Source organism: Cnephaeus nilssonii (assembly GCF_951640355.1).
Source record: "Cnephaeus nilssonii genome assembly, chromosome: 9".
In the NCBI taxonomy this organism is placed as follows: domain Eukaryota; kingdom Metazoa; phylum Chordata; class Mammalia; order Chiroptera; family Vespertilionidae; genus Cnephaeus; species Cnephaeus nilssonii.
In genome coordinates this window covers 12,813,102-12,832,837 of record NC_137080.1, presented here as the reverse complement: position 1 = coordinate 12,832,837, position 19,736 = coordinate 12,813,102, and the positions used below count along the sequence as shown (strand labels likewise).

General features: G+C 43.0%; 1 protein-coding gene across 1 annotated transcript in view; it reads left to right on the top strand.

The window, feature by feature from the left end:
* Positions 1–7,102: 7,102 nt before the first annotated feature.
* Positions 7,103–19,736, top strand: part of MAN1A1 (mannosidase alpha class 1A member 1) — a 151,380-nt gene continuing 138,746 nt past the window's right edge. Inside the window, exons 1-2 of the mRNA XM_079780508.1 lie at positions 7,103–7,390; positions 7,618–8,472. Of these exons, the coding sequence (XP_079636634.1) occupies positions 7,861–8,472 (612 nt within the window). The 5' untranslated portion in view covers positions 7,103–7,390; positions 7,618–7,860. The remainder of the gene's footprint in view (positions 7,391–7,617; positions 8,473–19,736) is intronic.

Genomic DNA, 19,736 nt, shown 5'->3' with positions numbered 1-19,736 from the left:
AAAAAGTTACCACAGTTTAATGATTTGGCATCAAGTGAAAGTCGAGAAATAGATGGTCAGCATAAACAGAAAACTGTAGTGATTAGAAAGAGGAAATCAATGATAAAACCTCTTTCATTTCCCATTTATTTCTATGTTTAAAAATGAGGAAGTTGAGAGGTTTAGCAAAAGCATTACCCAGCCCCATCTATCTTCAAGGTTAATTTAAAAAGAGAGATATTAGTTTCCACGACAAACTTGTTAATGGTGACACATGGGAGAAGGAAGTAAATCCAGAGATGATGTTTATTTGAACAGTATAGACAGCCTATTAGTTAATTGAAAAGTTTCACAGTTACTAACTTCCTTCTTATACTAATTTATTCTGCCCTATAAACACCTAAGGGGCAAAAGAAATTAGCTATAGGTTTACGTAAGCAAACTAAAATCTTTATAATGGCTACTTACTTTTAAGAATAGAAATTAATTTCTTGATAAGGATACATGTGGGTTTTTATATTAAGAATGTAAAATGATGGCACTGCTAGGCACTTGACAGTGTCATTCCTTGTTGGTTACTGTTCAACAGATGATATAGTTGTAGAACGCAGCACACCCATTTACTATTTGGGAGAAACCGGAAAATCTAATAATCTCAGTGGATGTTCAAAACTGTTTATACTCTAAGAGCCAGATTAAGCATCTCAAACTCAACACAGTTCAAGCACAGTTATTTGCAGAAACCCTATATGAGACCTTGCCAGTTCCAGACCATTAAGTCTAATAGATATATGGGTCACTGATTTGGAATTCTTTCCTTCTCTTTCCTATGTTAATTTCAGTATGTCCGTCTCATTCCCACAGTCTGACCTGTATTAATTATATTAAAAAAGAATAGGCTACTAATCACACATTCAGTAGCTATTTGCTCAGGTACTATCAGCAACACATATCGGCTTTTACCTTGGCTCCTAAATGAATCTATAGATTGCAAGAGAATGCTCTTCCTGAACTTGAAAAACAAGGTCACTGGACAAGGAATCACAAGTGACTTCCTATCCATTTACAGAGACCCAGAGCTACAACAAAGTTCTGCCCTGAAGGACAATAGGAAAGACTGAACATGTCGTGCAAACAGCACATTTATTTTGCAATGAAATTGGGAAGCAAAGTGCTGTCGTGTCATAGTTGCAGATAGTTTGTCCAAAATAGGAATAAGAACATGTGGTTTCATTTCATTTTATTTCCTAAAAAAAAAAAAAATTCAATTGGCAGAATAATGTATCAGAATTTTTCTTTTTCTGAGCTTGTTTTATTTTTTTTTTCTGGAAAAGCATATGATCTTTTATGGGACAGAGAATGGAGAGAGAAAAATATTTTTAAAGGAAGAATATTTTTTTAAAAAATGCATCTAGTGAATTAAAAGCTAAAGAAAACCATTGCATCTGTCTCTGGCCATAGAAAGAAAGTGTTCCCTTTAGTTTCCAACTCAGTTGAAATAGTATGTCCTCCTCAAGACCTAAAGTTCAAACATTTTAATTTAAATTCTTTATTGGTTAAAGTATTACATATGTCTCCTTTTTCCCCCATTGGCCTCTCCCCAGCCACTCCCACCCCTCAGCACATGTTCTCATCCCCCTACTGTCTGTGTCCATTGGTTTTGCTTATATGCATGCATACAAGTCCTTTGGTTGATCTCTTACTCCTTCAAGCATTTTAGACACAGGGTTCCTGAAGGTAGTTGTTGGCATTCTCTGCCCAGCCTTTCTGCCCTGAACCCTTGTTTTCCTGATTCTTCAAGCACTGAGTGGTAGTCTCCTTCTTTTCACTTTGAAAATTTGCCATCATTCACTTTTTCTCAAGGCTATAAAGTTGGTTAGTTGGCAAATTGTTGGTTTTTTATATATAGTAGAGAGCCCAACCAGCATGGCTCAGTGGCTGAGCGTTGACCTATGAACCAGGAGGTCATGGTTCAATTCCCAGGCAGGGCACATGCCCAGGTTGCAGGCTCCATCCCCAGTGTGCGGCGTGCAGGAGGCAGCCAATCAATGATTCTCTCTCATCATTCTCTCTCCCTCTCCCTTCCTCTCTGAAATCAATAAAAACATATTTTTAAAAAATAGAGAAACACTTGAGGACACTTTCCCTCTCAAACCTGGGGCTGCCCCCCTCCCCCCATCGCTCCTTCTCCAGGGCATATTATGTAAACAGAGACCAGAATTTGAAAAGTGAAAACCATAGGAAGAACCATATAATGCAAAATGTCTTCCCTGCCACCCTTTTATGTTTCCTTTTCTTGTAAGGATCCCATAGTCACTGTTATTTCACGACTCTGACATTAATTCCCTTTTTAGGGGAGGGGAGAAATTGGGTTACATTTCTTGAATGCCCATTGTGCCAGAGACATTACTTATATCATTTAATCTGAGAGCCACAGCAATGTTACAGATGAAGAATGAGAGATACAGAGGATAGGTGACTTATGACCCATGGTGACACGGCCAAGGACATGCATGTCCTCTATAATAAATTACTCTTTCGGGCAAACCCTTGCCCAGTCACCTCAGGAAAACCTCTCTCTGGGCTTATTGCTTTCAGTCCCTTTTCTAACGAAATAAAAACAAAACAAAACAAAAAGCACTATAAGGGTAGGACCAGTGATATACTTGAAACCAAAAGAAAGCTATACTTAGGGTGGGAAACCTACACCTAAAAACTTCTGACCTTGAAAGTTAGTTTGGAATCTTTCTGAAACAACCATTATATCTACTCTTCAACCAAATAAATCGGTTTGTCCTCAGGCTCCAACATTTGAGATAAATAAAACACTTTCTAACTTAATGCTACTTTGATTAGTTGCATTGCGACAGTATTTTCGCCAGCATTTTATTCTTCCCTCAGGTCTTAGATCTTTGTAGAGCAGACTAGTAACCCAAAGCACCATTTACAACTTTATTTCTATGGAGAGAAATCTCTCAAAGTTCCAAAGAGCTGATGCAAAAATACTTTGTGAGACATGCTGTTTTTAGGTTGGGGACTGCCCATATTTCTGAAATGAATGTTCAAAACAAAAAACAGATCTTTCAAGCAGAGACAGAGGGGGCTGATTAATTCAGCCTCTTACTCAGCTCCCCCTCCCTGCAACACACACACACACACACACACACACACACACACACACACACACACATACACGTGATTGGAGTTCTAAAACAATAATATGCGACTTAGGCAGTTTCAAAGTAAACCAAGAGGTGGGGTAGAGAATCAGAGATATGACTGTAACCCCTCATATGACCACAAATATTATTGATAGTTTATTTTAAAACTTTGGTTAATTCCCATCTTAATAAACTTCATATAAAATTCAGAGTTGCTCGTTGAAGTATTGAAATGTCAAGATTAGTATTCAAAATGAACTATTTTTTTGCACATTACATTTTGGTGTTTTAAAAATAAAAGCAATAACCTATGTGACCTGGAATGGAATTTGAAGACAATTAGAAAATCAATTATAGGAAGACTTGAAGAGAAATCTAACTTGTTAGAGAATTTCAGTAGTTAATTATTACACATATGTGTTAAATGTGTTACTTTTATTACATTACTTTTTATTTTTAAATTAAATAAGAAAGATTCTCAAAAGGATTCTCCCATAAACTTCCACCTAGTACCTTCAAGAAAATTCTTAATAAGAAATAATTTTGCACTTTAATGTTTGAGAACTTATGTTCCTAAAAATATTCATTCACCAGTTTTTATGAAAATATTATCATTTTTCCATCTGTAACCCTGTTTATAATTACTACTATATTTAATTTTATGCACGTTCATGTAAAAGTTAAATATATTCTTTGTTAAATGTAATTTTAAAATCAGAGAAATCTAAGCAGCCAAACAAATTAGGGATTTCTTTATATTTTGGGGGGATATTTCTAACTAAAGTCAAATTTTTAAAGGTTACTTGATTCTAAAGATTTTATCTTGAACTCAAAAACTTACAAATTGTCAAGGAACGATACAGAGCTAAAAATAATTGGAAAAGGAAAAAGTAAGAATTAAGTTTGTAAGTAAACTTGCCAAAGATACAAAGGAGTCATACTTCAGGACTGGCTGGCCAAATAAGAAAACACAGCAAGCATTTAAACAGAAAAACCACACAAAATTACTAAGGTTGCTAAGTTTACATTAGACTACTCATAATGAGAAAACACTAACTTCATCACAATCATGTATTTGCAAAAATCACGACAGATCTTCAAGAAGATATGGTGGGGGAGACACTGGATTTACAGACAATAGTCAAGTTTTTATTATTTGGAGACCAGAATCAGTCAGCTTTATTTTTGCTTTATCTCAGGACATAAAGCACTATTTTTTTTTAAACTGTACAATGTGAAGTGCTTATGGTATTGAAATCAGGGTAAAATGTCATATTTTGCTTCAAAATACACATTTTTATTTATCGACCTTTCTGTGCTCCTCCCTTACTGTGAATACATAGCACTTTGTATGGTTAAAGGGTTTTACATGGTTAATTTAGTTGGTAAGTCTTACCTCTGTGGATATTTTTAACTTCATGTAGCCCAAATACAAGCACTCCCACATATTTTTCATCCTACTTAACACAGATGGGCACCCTTCAATACATATGCCATAATCAACCACCAATGCTAACTTCTTGTTTAACAAAGTCTTAAAGCCAGGCTATACTCATAATAAGTCTCGGTTTATAAGAAATATAGGTAAAAAGAAAGCAATCTTGAAATAAGCTTCATAAAGGTGAATAGAAATAAACAGAGCAGTCACTTTAAAATATTTAAACACAACATAGAGAAATCAAATTTAAGGGGTTTTGCCCCATCCCCCCCCCCCCCTTTCCCTATTGATTCTAGAGAGGGAGGAGGGGGCAGAGAGAGAGCGAGACATCAATGTGAGAGAGACACATCTATGGGCTGCCTCCAGCAGAATACCAGCCCCTGGGTGCATGGGATGATACTCTAACCAACCCAGCCACACTGGCCAGGGCAAACTTAAAGTTTTTAGGGGGAAAATCACCTTTAATGTTTCAACTATAGGTGATGGTTTAAATGTCCAAACTGGTTTGATATTACAATTAAAGAGTTTCAGAAATAAAATTAGGTTTGTAACCTCTCATCGCCATTTTAAGACACACCCAAAAGTAGATCTTAGGCATGGAACAGACTGTCATACCTGATGTGGGGTGGGGGGATGAGGAGAGATAAACCAAAGAACTTACATATTTATATGCATAGCCCATGGACACAGACAATAGGGTGGTGAAGACCTGGGGGCAGTGGTTAGGGGGGTGGAAGGGGGTAAAGGGGGGGGGGGAGGAGAGGGGAAAGAATGGGAAACATCTGTAGATAAAAATATATTGAAAATAAAATTTTAAAAACTAGATCTTATCGCTTTCCTAGAATACTTAGTAATATTAATTCTAAATCAAAGTGTCTAACTGTTTTTGTGGCTATAATAAATAATTCCAACCTTAAAACAAATAGTTAAAATAATAAATCATTCTGGAAGAGATTGATTTTTAGGGTAATTAACCCTACCTGTTATCTATCTATCCATAAGGTAACTCAATTTTAAGGCTGATGTGGAAAACAACATTATTTCACAAGGATTCAAACTTTTCAATCTATCCACAACTTTGAAAGAAAAATTACCGTTCCATCATTTAAAAAAAAATAAATCATTATTTTCCTTTCAATCCTCCCGAAGTTTGTCACCTTGCTTGGATATGCTGCACTCTTCTGGGCATAGAATTCCATAGCAGTTATCAAAATAATCGAGCCATAAAGTTGGTTTTATCAGACAATAATTTCCCATCAACAGAAACTTTGGGTGTATGACTCATTGCACACAAAGCAAATATACAACAAATAATGATGGTTAAAATGAATACTTAAATTAAAAGTGTAATAATAATTTTTTATTTACTTTTATATTTTCTCCTAGTCTAACCGCTGCAGTGTGGGCATTTTCCTGAAAGGGGCCAGCGGTTCGCTTTGTTTTAAGACAACAAGCAGAAACAAAGCTCAGATCACGTCCCAGAGAAGGGTGAGGGGTATAGGCTGAGGCTGCTAGGAACTAGCTTTCAGAAATCAGTCAACTTTTTCCTCCCTGATAACCCTTTATTTGCGGAGCAACGGGGGAATTACGGACATATTTTGGGAAATAGTACTATCTTGAAAACAATCTCTTTTGGACCAAGTCCTTACTTCCATGGAAGTGGTCAAATCCAAGACTTAATTTCAACACAGTGTTCAAATTTATTACTTGAAGCCCTGGCAACAGAAAACTGTCTTCTTTAAGTGGAAAATGTGACAACTTCTATGAGGTAAATGCATTGCAAAGTGGGAGTGGGTGGGCGAGGCACACACTTTTTTTTTTCTTTTTTCTTTTTTTTAAGGGGGAGAGGATGCATGGGAAGAATCCTAAGCAGCCACAGCACCGGAGCCGCTAACGATGGTGGACCAGGCTGCTCCTAGGCTCTCCGACCACAGCTCCTCACCTAGGGACTTTCGGATTCATTGCTACCGGGCGTCGGCGGGATCCCTGCCTTGGGTAAAAAAGAGGGTGTTTGTGGAAAAGACGCGCTGCCAAAGGACCCAGTGTCCGGGATCCCCTTGGAGACCCTGCCCTGGCCGGCACCCCCTCGGGGCGAGCCCCACTGGGCTCTGCACGGGTCCGAGGTGCAACCGGCAGGTCCCGCGGCAGCCCAGGAACCTCTTGGACGACTCGGGAACCACCGTCCCCCGGGCCCGAGGCCAGCGCAGGATGCACTCCCCGAGCCCCGCCCGCCGCCTCGCGCCGCGGGCCTCCGCCGGGGCTCAGAGCTCCCCCCCCTCCCCCCCGCGCACCCCCCACCCCTCCCACCGCCGCTCCCGCCGGCCGCGCGCCTCGGGGGCCCGGGACCTCCCCGCCCCCGGCCGGGCCCCCGCGAGGCAGCGCTTCCCGTAAACTCCCTACCCCGCCCGGCCCCCTCCCCGCCTCCGCCCCGCCCCCGAGGGACCCTGAGCGGCGCGCGATTGGCCCGGCCGCGCCATCACTCTCCGGTCGCGTCCCCGCCCCCGTTTCCGACCGCCCGGGCGCCCGGCCGCGGTGCCAGTGCTGGCGGGGCCGCGGCGGAGGGCAGCGTGCGGCACGGCGCGCTCCCAGTCGCCCGCGGGTTGGCGCACGAGCTAGCGGGGCGGCGAGCGGGGCTGCGGGCTGCGGGCTGCCGGGCTGCCAGCTCAGCCGCCGCCTGGGAAGCAGAGGCAGCTAGTCCCGGTCCAGGATGGGGAGGGAGCGAAGTTGACGAGTCCCCCACCCACGCTGCGCCCTTCCTGCCCCCAGGGGCGCTACCCTCTCCAGGAGGTGCCCGCACGCGACCCTGCTCCAGGTGCGCACGGGACACCTCGCGTTCCCCCCCCCCTTCCCCCCGGGACCCGAAAACTTCACCCCAAGTCCAGCGCCTGGACTTGGAGGGCGGTGCCCTGAGCCCGACTCGCGGATTCCGCGCCCGGGGAGCTGTCCCGGAGGCTCCCACGGCCGTCGGAGGGCGGGGACCCGCTGGAAACTTTATCACCATCCCGGTCCTTACTACGTTTTACTGCTTCTCTCCCGCAGGGGCTGCAGCCGGCTGTCTGTCGCGCTTGCCTGTCCGCCCAAGGAGCCACCCCAGGAAGAAGAGCCGGAGGGGAGTCGTCTGCCCGGGGGATACCTGCCGCCCAGCCCCGGGGTTTGGGCGGCCTGGATGCGCAGGACCCAGCCCCGCAGCCGCGGACGCCGGGCGGCGGCGAAGTTTGGCTGCTGAGCGGCGGGGCGCAGGGCCACTGGACAGCGGGCGGCCCGGCGGCCGCGGCGGGAGCGATGCCGGTGGGGGGCCTGTTGCCTCTCTTCAGCAGCCCCGCGGGCGGCGGCCTGGGCGGGGGGCTCGGCGGCGGCGGCGGCGGCGGCGGCAGGAAGGGGTCGGGCCCCTCCGCCTTCCGCCTGACGGAGAAGTTCGTGCTGCTCCTGGTGTTCAGCGCCTTCATCACGCTCTGCTTCGGGGCGATCTTCTTCCTGCCCGACTCCTCCAAGCTGCTCAGCGGGGTCCTGTTCCACTCCAGCCCCGCCCTGCAGTCGCCCGCCGACCACAAGCCCGGGCCCGGGGCGCGCGCCGAGGACGGGGCCGAGGGGCGAGCCCGGCGCGGCGAGGAGGGCGCGCCCGGGGACCCTGCCGCTGCCCTGGAGGACAACTTGGCCAGGATCCGCGAGAACCACGAGCGGGCTCTCAGGGAAGCCAAGGAGACGCTGCAGAAGCTGCCCGAGGAGATCCAGAGAGACATCCTGCTGGAGAAGGAGAAGGTGGCCCAGGACCAGCTGCGTGACAAGGCGGTGTACCGGGGGCTGCCCCCCGTGCGTTTCGTGCCGCCCATCGGGACGGTGGACCGGGAGCCGGCCGATGCCGCCATCCGAGAGAAGAGGGCAAAGATCAAAGAGGTGAGTGCAGGGTGCTGGCAATTCCTCCCCACCCGCCGTGTTTTTCTGGGAGAAACGACAAACCTTTTGAAACTATTAATACTGTAATATTACAGTGTTGGGGGGTGGGGGGCATGGAGGTGGACTACCTCCACCAGGTGTGGTGCCCAAGACTTTCATTTCCCCTTTTTTCAGCAGTGTAATAGATGTGGCCAGTTACTATCCGAGGTTGCATTCCGTTGCTTCTAACTTGCATGCTCCGGTGAGCGTAGGCCACAGGAGGGAGGCATTAAATACATGGGCAAGTGGTGTGCAAAACCTCTTTTTTCCATTGGCTGATACTGTGAATTGTCTCTGACAACAGTGGCAGTGAAGGTCCCAAACAGCCCGGGTAAGACTTGGACGCGGCTTTGAAATGAAGCCAATGTAAACACTAAGCATCAATCACACATGATAAAAAGACTCTTAACAGCAAGCCAGCACACCCCAGCCTTCAGGCATGTGGCCCCAGCCTGCCAGGTGGCATCCTGTGTGTGTGTGATTTTCAAACTGTCAAGGTGAAACTTGAGAACTTGCTACCATTGGGGGGGGGGGGGGGGGGGGAGCACACTGTGTTTAACTTAAAAAAAATGAAAAATTGAAAAAGCCAAACCTACTGGCTCTTGCATTTCTGGTGTAGTCAGAAAAAGAAGCATTTCATGTGATGCAACAGGTTTGCCTCTACGGCGGCACAATGATGACAGACTTAATCTAGGACAAACATGGACTTCGATTAAGTCTTTCATAATTTCTTTCTCGGTATTTTCATTTAGAACTTGTAACATGTGGCTAGTTCATGGCTGGCTTAAAGCTGAAGGGGACCTTAACATAATTTTAGAGATGAACGTTGAAGGGCCCAGAGCCTGTTATTGATGGAGTCGGGACTTAAAACCTGGACTTCCTCCCTGTCACCTGTGTCACCTGTGGCCAGGCATGTGGACATGCCTCTTTCCACAGCTAGTCTCCCGTGTGAAATTATACCAGTCAGGATTTTGGCACGGTCCAAGAGATGTTGGAGCCATATTAAAAACATTTCATCTCACATCTTGATTCAGATGGCCGAAATACATTATGAATGGAAGTCATGTTTTTGTCATTTTAAAAAAATGTCAGAGTCTCTGAATATACATTTGGTGTTTTGACATTGGGTAGGTAATCAGGAGAGAAAGCTTCCTGGAACTCCCATTTTCAGACAGTAAAGAGAATTTTGAGGAGGTGAACTGGTATGTAGCTTGAGTGGCTACAGAATGGAATACGCTCGAGTGTCATAGGATGTGTGACTTTACTATGAGACCTGATGACTTTGGTTAAGCTGTGCTAGAGCAAGTTAAAGTGGATTTGAGTCCCTGCTAGTCTCCCTCGGTAGCCTGCCTTCATCCCTCCTGTGCAGATGGCTTCCTTCCACGGCCCTTCAGCTTTTCTGCTTTAAGACCCTTCCTCAGGCATAGAAGCCCCCCTAGACTGGCAGGAATGGATTTTGACTCACTCCCCCTGACAACATTTGTCCAGCAGTTTCCCTTCCCCATGAAAATCTATCAGGGCTACAGAACTAGGAAGGTGGGGAAAGCTCTACTTCTCACCAGCCATCTCCCTCCCCTCTTCATCCCCAGCCTCCTTGAAAATATCCCACCAAAACCCATAGGTAAATTAACCCTAAAGCTGTCTCTGCTTATATTTTTCTTAAGTTTGAAGCATTGTAATTGACATGCCTCGTGCTTCTCATTTCCTATGAGCTGCCAGTTAGGGCAGCTCATTGTTGTCCAAGGAAATTACTTTAAATACTGAAGATGTATGGATGTTAAAAAGCTATTGGGACTGACCGATAGTGTGATTCAAAGTGCATTTAGAACAGAAGCAGTGGGACAACAGCAGTCATATTAGCAGCATGCATATCTGCCCCTATTAGGTTCATGCTATCTGTGTGTCTAAATCAAAAGGTCTTAATTAACCATGTAAAGGGAATTTAGGTTGCCTTCCATGTCCATGTGGTGCTAATATGTTAGCACCTAGATGTTTTGAAATTGCTCAGTCTTGCATAAAGTGGTGGAACGAAATGTGTCCTTTATATTCCATGTTGTGAGAATCAAAAAAAAAAAAAAAGCCAGCATAATTAGCTTCAGTATTTAGTCAAAGTCTAACGGGAAGAAATGGATTATGGCTTTTCATCAGATTAGTTCAGGCAGATGTGTTCCTTTGTAAATAAAAATAAAAAAGTAACTCATGTTAGTCTAAAACTGGGCTGTAAATGTTCAGTTTTAGAGAAAAAAGACTGGTTACCCATTGTGAAGAGGGCACTGGACTTTTAACTTTACACATTTAGATTCTGTTCCAGGTACCACTATGGACTGCTTGTCTTGAACCAATGGATCTTTGCCCTGGTTTTTATCTTGATCGCCCCTATATTTTATAGTTCTCTTTACATACTTAGGTTCTCTGTTGCACCTAAATGTACTAATAGTTTATAGTAAAATTAAAAGATATATAGACAAGTCTAATATTTGGGGAGCGTAGACTATAATTCCTGAGCCAAACTTATATTTGGTTTAAAGACAGCCAGTACTATTTTTGTATTGCCAACATGGTTGTGTTACTGGTACTGTGGTAAATTTTTAACAAATTTGTGCCCGGAGAAGACAGTCTGTAATTTCAAATAGGATATTGCCTAGTGCACTTCACAAAAAGGCATTATCTGCTTTCCAGTACTTATTTGATCGATGTTCAATCTTGGTGTAAAACTTAAAATTGAAATTGACACACACGTGCGCACACACACACACACACACACACACACCCATGGTAAGTTTGTAAATAAATTAACTCTGAAATTTCCCTGAAATTTGTAAGACATATATAGTATATATTTTCATGAGTTTGATCTTTTAAAAATTGTACTCAAGTTGTCCTTAGCTTTAAAAGCAGTATTAGAATAATGAAGCACAGAAGTTAGAAAATTTGTCAATTTTTCAAAAAATTAGGATGATTTTTTTGGGGGGGGGAGTTCCCACCAACCTAAATGGGGTGGGGGTTGGGGCCAATTGGCCATTTTGGTGTCTATCAGGTAAGTCATCAGGTCCTATCAGCGGTGGGGTTACTATTGGCTTCTAAACAGGCTCTAGGTTTTTTTTTAATTATTATTATAGACCTGTTTATATAATTATAAGTTTAGAAATATTTTCATATTGCTGGCTGATAGCTAAAATATATTTTTATACCTTACACTAGCTTTAGGTTGTTCTTGAATCTATAATTTATGTTAACGATTAACAGTTAACCCTTTTATTAAAGATCAGACGTAGGAATAATCTACCTTGGCAGATTAAAACAAACTTTTATTTTGAAACTTAATTTTCCAATTTACTTGTATGGGCAGTTCTGGTGTGGAAAACGATTTTTGCAAAATCATAAAAGCCACACTTTGAAGACCTGACTCTGAAGGACCTTATTAAATACCCTTGTGTTGTTATCTTGCCTGTTTTGCTCTCCCTGCTCTGAAGCACACGCATTGAATACGGGCAAATGCAAATTTCCCCACTCATAGGACCGGACCGTTCCCAGAACAGCTACATCATGGAGTGTTTGGGAAGGGCTCTCTAACAAGCAGATGAATAAATTTGGATTTCAACAGTGTAAGCACCGGAGTGGACACTGACTATTGAACATTAATATAGGAAAGTAAGAAAAGATTGTTAATGGATAGTCAATTACGTTCAGCTTAATTTTTCTGTAAACTATTGGTAATCTGTTTGAGAGGAGTATTCTGTCTTCCTCTTATCAGGTAACTTAAGATTCATATAAAGGAGCTGTATTTAGGACTTAAACTCTAGTTAAGGGTGTGAGCCAAAACCGGTGTGGCTCAGTGGATAGAGCGTCGGCCTGCGGACTGAAGGGTCCCGGGTTCGATTCCGGTCAAGGGCATGTACCTTGGTTGCGGGCACATCCCCAGTGGGGGGTGTGCAGGAGGCAGCTGGTCGATGTTTCTCTCTCATCGACGTTTCTAACTCTCTCTCCCTCTCCCTTCCTCTCTGTAAAAAATCAATTAAAAAAATATATTTTTAAAAAAAAGGTGTGAAAAGAGGTAAATGCATTTTTGAGTTACTGCATCTGCATTTCTTATGTGAGCTACTAAACAAAACCCTCTGGAGAAATGTATCCTAGTATCTCACATGTGTAAAGAACGCCTTTGTATGAGATCTGAATTTGTGGGGATTCAGTGGGGAATCTGAGTACATATATTTGTATTAAACTATTTCATAATTTATGATAGTACAGATTCTTTATTTGAGTGAGTTTAAAAGATGTGCCTGAGGTCAGAGGGAGGGAATACCCACAGGTCGGTGTGAGTGGGGAGGACTGAGTTTGCATGCCTACCCCAGAGGTGTCACTGGTTAAGTTCCAGAGCACTCACTGCAGTAAAATGAGATTCGCAATAAAGTGAGTTGTAATCTTTTTGCTGGTGGAGGGTCTTGCTTTTAGTTTGAAAAAAAAAAAAAAAGGCAACATCTGTGAAGTGTAATAAAGCAAAATGCAATAAAATGAGGCAGATCAAAACTGCCCTGGAGCCTGCTTCTACCCCATAGGCCAGTAGAGAACCTGTGGCCTTTTAAGTGCTTTATAACCTATACAACCATAGAAATGTACGTGTTGGTCAGAGATCAGTTTTGATTGGTCAAAATAGAAGCAGCCATTCTGTGAGCTCCAGAGATACTATGAAATGCCTTTCTCATAAGCAGACAAAAATGACAAAGGAGAAACCAGTGTCTGAGAGCTTAAGGAAGAAATTTTTTCTTTGGGGAGACTTAAGTCTTGACTTTTCTTAGCCTAGTGGCTTCCTTAGTATTAAGTAATTGAACTATACCGCTAAACCACCCCCCCCTATAACCCTTCATTCCTAAATCTGTTTAAAGGTCCTTTACACAAACTATGCAAATTAATTTTTCTGTTACCAACAATATGCCCTAAAAATTATAGCTCTGCCGAAACCGGTTTGGCTCAGTGGATAGAGCATCGGCCTGCGGACTCAAGGGTCCCAGGTTCGATTCCGGTCAAGGGCATGTACCTTGGTTGGGGGTGTGCAAGAGGCAGCTGATCGATAAAGTAAACATATGCTCTAAGTCATGAAGTATTGTATCTCGATGAGACCTTAGAGATAGCTCAGGTGTTCATTTTACAGTAGAGGCCACTGGTGCACAAAGATTGTTCTGGAAGTCATGCTGCCAGTTAGTGTAGAATTGAGTTGAGAATGGATGCCCCATCCTTGGTGAGTGTTGCTCACTGTCCTATCATGGATCGCATCCTAAGTAAAATGCCAAAGAAGTGTTCATTATTTGCTAACCCTAATGCAAAGTACAAAGCACACACCATGTAATCCTTCAGAAATATCAAATTGACCTCATACTCTTGTTATGTTACCTACAGTAATTTTTTTTTAAAATCTTACTACTGGCATGATTTAGAAGATTTCATCTTTCTAAAGCTGCCCAGGGAAAGTTTGATAGGCATTTTTTCCTATTTATAAATATCTCTGCAGGAAGCCTAGCATATCTAATCATCCAACCGGGCATTCTTTCCAAGGAGGCGTGAGGGAGAAAAATGGGAGGGAGAAAGCAGATAGGAGGGAGAGCCTAGAGAAGAAGGCTGTGACAGCAGGGGGGCTCTTTCAAACTATAAATGTACATACTCTTTTATTTTTCAATTAATTTTTAATTATAGTGGACATACAATGTTGTATTAGTTTCAGGGGTGCAGCACAGCGATTAGACATTTATAAACCTAACAACGTGGTCACCATGATAAGTCTAGCACCCACCTGTCTCCATTCATAGTTATTACAATATTATTGACTGTATTCTCTATGCGGTACCTCACATCCCCGTGACTTGTTCTGTAACTTGCAGTTCGTACTTCCCAGCTGTCCTCCCCTTTTTCGCCCATCTCCTCACCTCTCCTCCCATCTGGCAGCATCTCTGGTGGGTCTCTCTCTGTGAGTAGGTTCTGTTTCATTTGTTCCTTTTTTTTTTTTTTTTTTAAATCTTCTACAGGTAAGTGAACTCATTCCGTATTTGTCTTCCTCTGATTTATTTCACTTAACATAATAACCTCTAGGCCCATCCATGTTGTCACAGATAGGAAGTACCATGTTCTTCTTCTTTTTTTTAATAACTGAGTAACATTCCAGTGTGTGTGTACCACATCTTGGTACATATTCTTTTGACATTGTACTATGCGTAACAGAAGAACTGATAGCTAACCTGAAGGACTACATTTTTTAAAAAGTAGTCAGACATTCAGAATTACACCAATCTTGCTGTCACTGGTTTGGCTCAGTGGATAGAGCGTTGGCCTGCGGACCAAAGGGTCCCAGGTTCGATTCCGGTCAAGGGCATGTACCTTGGTTGTGGGCACATCCCCAGTGGGGGGTGTGCAGGAGGCAGCTGATGGATGTTTCTAACTCTCTATCCCTCTCCCTCTCTGTAAAAAATCAATAAAAATATATTTTAAAAAATTACACCAATCTATAGATTTCTCATTCTAGGAGCACACAGCTCTCTTCACCCAGGTAGGTCCTGAGATTCTCGGATGCCCTCACCTTTCCCTGCTCCATCCATTTGTAGCAACGTGGTGGTAAGCAGGGCTGGTTCTGAAGTCAGATGCATGCCCTGGGTCTGAGTTGGGCCTCTTTCATTTACAAGGCTTATGACCTTAAATAAGTTGTTTTGGGGTTTTTTTGTTTGTATGTTTGTTTGTTTTTTATCTTTCAGAGCTTCATTTTCTCATTTGTAAAAGGGGGATAATAATAGCACCCAGTTTTGTTGGATCAGAAGGCTTAAATGTGACCCTCCACACACAACACTTAGAATCTGGTATCAGGCATGTAGTGAGTGCATAATAAATGCTACTTGCTATTATTACTGTTTTAGTTATTGCCTAAAGCTGTTAAGCCAAGATTATGTTGTTTCATATACTGTTTGATAAACCAGGGATGTGGGTAATTAAGTTTCAAAAAGTTATCAAAAACAGCTTCAAATAAGTGTGATGCTTAAAGGGATCACAATGATCTTTCCAGACAGCTATACTTTTATTGTGGTGCTGTCGACTCTGATTTTCTCAGGTTTCTGCCACATTTCAAAAGACTTTAGGTACCTTTAAAAGTATATGCTTCTTCGGCTTGTGTACTTCAAAACGTGTGGTAAACAATTGATTCGTCTCTTCCTCACAGTCTAATGTGCTTGTTACTGAAGTACCGTCTTCTGAGAGTAATCACCGTTCCTGAGTTATCTCCTTAAGCATGGAAATCGTTCCCCAAAAGAGAGAAAGCGGTTGAGTCAAGTGCATTCTCATCTGTTTTCTCTTTGGAGGAATGTCTTTAAGAAGAGAGAAGAAAATTATTTTAGACTTGGCAAACATGTATATAATTATGACCCATTCTAGAATCAAGAGCTCAGTCTGTCACTCGATAGTCAAAATTCATATACAGCAGTTGTACTTTGTAACTCAATGATTTGGGGCCCTTTTTGAGAGCTTTGAGTTGAGCTTGACTAGGGTTTCAGGCCCAGGAGGACCTCAGAGAGCCTGGAGCCCAGCACTCATCTTACAGATGAGAAACAGTGCGCTCGGGATAGAGATGGGAACTGCCTCTCAGTGCAGGGCCTCGCTCAGCCTGTGCTATCTCAACTCGACTCCACCTCCTGCTCAGGCCTGAGTGGTCGGCCAGCACCGAGCTCTCTGAGACCATCCTAAGGGGAGATGGCACATCTTTGCTGGGGCAGGTACATCCTGAGAAAGCAATCCCGGCTAATTCCTTGGCTCTGAATGCAGCAGCTCTGCCCCACCCCCCCTGAGTCCTGATAAAGACTTCGGAGATCAGTAGGTGCTGGAAAGAAAACCTAATGAGATTAAGGTTTAAGAGCATTTGAGGGGCGAAGCCCTCTTTTGTGTCTGGGGTACTCTGGCAGTTGGCTTTGGGTACTTTAGAACGCAGCAGGCCCGCAGATAATTCAGAGCAGAGATAATAAAATTAAAAGGCGCAGGTAGGTATCCTTTGTAGTGGCGTGGCATTTGTAACTGAATTGCCTCCCTCACTTCCTTTTTTCTGTCCGTCCACGGGCTCTTAAACTTAGCAAAGGCGCAGTCCCTGATTTTCTCCGCGACTTTTTGATCACTCTTATCCACAGCCTCTCATCCGGAGACACTCAGGCCACAGTCTATGGACTTTCAGTGGCAGTTTTCCACGTGTTTGTATGTGGGTCTCCCATCGGTTATCCTGCCTCCGGTTTCCAGCGTGAGAGGAGGCCTGGAAGTGAGGGGCGGGAAACCTGATGAAGGACACCACGTTCTGCAAGGAGAATCTAAGAGCAGCGCTGAGACGGTCTCTGTTGCGACACTGGTGGGGATGCCCGTTGGCCTAGGCCAGTCGTTTATAGGAAAGGGTGTGGCAAGAATTGATGTACCCAGGCTGTGGGTGACGACGGTATTTGGGACATGAACTCACGCCATCCGGAGACATGAGCTGTTGCTGAAATCTGCGTATCTGCCAAATCCTTCTTCCCTGATGGCCTTTTCAGAGTCCTGTGAGGAACACTTGATTCCTCCAAGGGGCTAGAGAGTCAAAAACATAGAAGGCCAGGGCTCCTGGCCCACACTGCCCGTGGCCGTGTCCAGCTTTCCTGAGCTGATGCTTCTTGGGGCAGGACTGTCTGACCCTAGTTCCTCTTTGATAAGATCTTTAATAAGATTGTGTGCTGGAACTACTAAAAGGGGCGGGCGTTTCCTCACAGTGTCTGTTTGTCAGGGCACAAGGCAGAAGGACAGGCCTGTGGAATGAGTAAGGCAGCACAGGAGTGTGTGCCCAGTCTCAAAATCTCATTCCCAGAAATTTCACCATCGGGGCCTCCCTTTCGTTGATGTATTGCTTCTTAAAGGCTGCTGTTAGAAGTATATCACTAAAGTGGCCCAGCAAAAATTGTTATACTTTGGGATCTGTGTTAGCGAGGGTGAGAGTATGTTTGTAGAAGAAGTAAGCATCTTTCATTGTGCTATTTCATTATGAACAAATGCTTGCTTGGGAAAGAACCTTTTAAAAGTACAAAAGAGTAGGAAAAAGAAAAAAAAATCCTTCAGTCTGTCACTCAGTCACAAGTAGTGTCAACAGTACAACCCACCCCAACATATAGGTTATTTCTTTCTACAGTTGCAGCCACACTATATATATATGACATATATATATACATATATATATGTTATTTTCATTTTCTTTTAATGTGTCATTATATGATAGTATAATATAGAAAAAAGCATCCTAGTTTTTTTTTAACCATTCCCTTGGTCCTGAACAATTAGATTATTTACAGTTTTTTTGTTTTTATAAAAATTGCTGAGATAAACACCTTTGTCCATTAAGTTTTCGCCTCATTTTTCATTGTCAGCACATCCATAAGTAGCACTTCCCTTTAAATTCCTAAAAGGGGAAATGAATGGGTCAAAGGATCATTGTATATTTTGAGGAATTACTTTCCAAAAACAATTTATACTTCCTCCTATAATATAATGAATGTAGCCTATTGAATCTGTATTACTTTCATAGGTGATAGAACAGTATTTTGTATATTTAATTCACCTTTGAGCAACATTTTCTCTTGTGTTGGTTAACTAACCACATTTCCTCATTGTGAATTGTATACTATAAGTAAGTTTTTAAAGGACCAGGATTGGGAAGAAGGCAGAGCTTGGAGGCCTATTGGGTGGAATATCAGAGACTATGGCTCTAACCTGTCTTAAGGGATATGGACTCTCGAAGGAGGCAAAGTCCTGAAAAGCAATAGAGAGCATTTTATTTTCAAAAACTTACAAGCCCGGCCACTGTGGCTCAGTGGTTGAGCGTCAACCTATGAGCCAGGAGGTCATGGTTCAATTCCCGTCAGGGCACATGCCTGGTTGCAGGTTCCATCCCCAGTGTGAGGCATGCAGGAGGCAGCTGATCAATGATTCGCTCTCATTATTGATGTTTCTATCTCTCTCCCTTCTTCTCTGAAATCAATAAAAATTAATTTTAAAAAATTTGCTCTTGTCTGGGTTGGGACCTAAGATAAAAAGTAGTCTTTATTGATAGGAGCACAGCCTCCTATTTATTGGGATACGCTCAAGATCCCCAATGGCTGCCTGAAACTGTGGATAGTACCAAACTCTATATATACTATGCTTTTTCCTAGACATACATACCTTTTTAACTTGAAGCACTGTACGGTTCTCTTTGGCTTATTCACATTGCCAGCATCACTACTTTTGTGCTTTGGGGCCATTATCTATCTATCTATCTATCTATCTATCTATCTATCTATCTATCTAAATGGCTAATACGCAAAGTGTCCCCACGGGAGTTCTATTGCTCGCTATGACGTGCACTGACCACCTGGGGGTGGCGCAGAAAGAAGGAAGGCCCCGGCCAGCAACCAGAGAAGGGAGGCCCCAGCTGGCAGCTGGAAGGCCCCAAACGGCCCTCATCGCAGGCCAGGCCTAGGGACCCTAACCATGCACGAATTTTGTGCACCGGGCTCTCGTTCAATAATATAAGGGTTTCTTGAACACAAGCACTGCAATACAGCAACAGTTGATCTAAGAACCCAGGGGGCTACTTAGTGACTAACAGTGGGTCCGGGCGTGTATACACCCTAGATACCATGGACAAATGGATGATTCACACCAGGGTGAGTGAAGGTTAGGCGTTTTATCATTTTAGCACACTACTTAGAATGGCACACAATTTAAAACGTATAAATTGTTTATTTCAGGAATTTTCCATTTAATATTGTTGAACTGCAGTTGGCCTTGAGTAACTGAAACCACAGATAACGGAGGACTACTTATGTCAGCTAAGCTTCCACTGGCTTATCTTCACTGTTAAGTAATAGTTGGGGTTTTGCATCAGATATTTAAGGAAGGTATGGCATCTCTGGAGAACTGCAGAAAGGATGAGGGAGGATTTTTCTCTTTTTAAAATTCATCAGAATGATTTTCTGTTATTTTAAGATTATAGTTGAAGATCAAAAGTTGTCCAAATATAATTTCAGAAGTGATTTTAGTGATACCAGAAAATTGGCAAGTCTTACAAAGTTAAATTTTTTAAGAGAAAATTAACCCAAAGGAAATCATTCATAAGAATTCATAGCAGTAACTGTATACATCTTTATGTGTGAAGGGGCAGGCCAATCTTTTGTATGTTAGAAGCTGTTAGTTTTTCAAATAGGATAAAT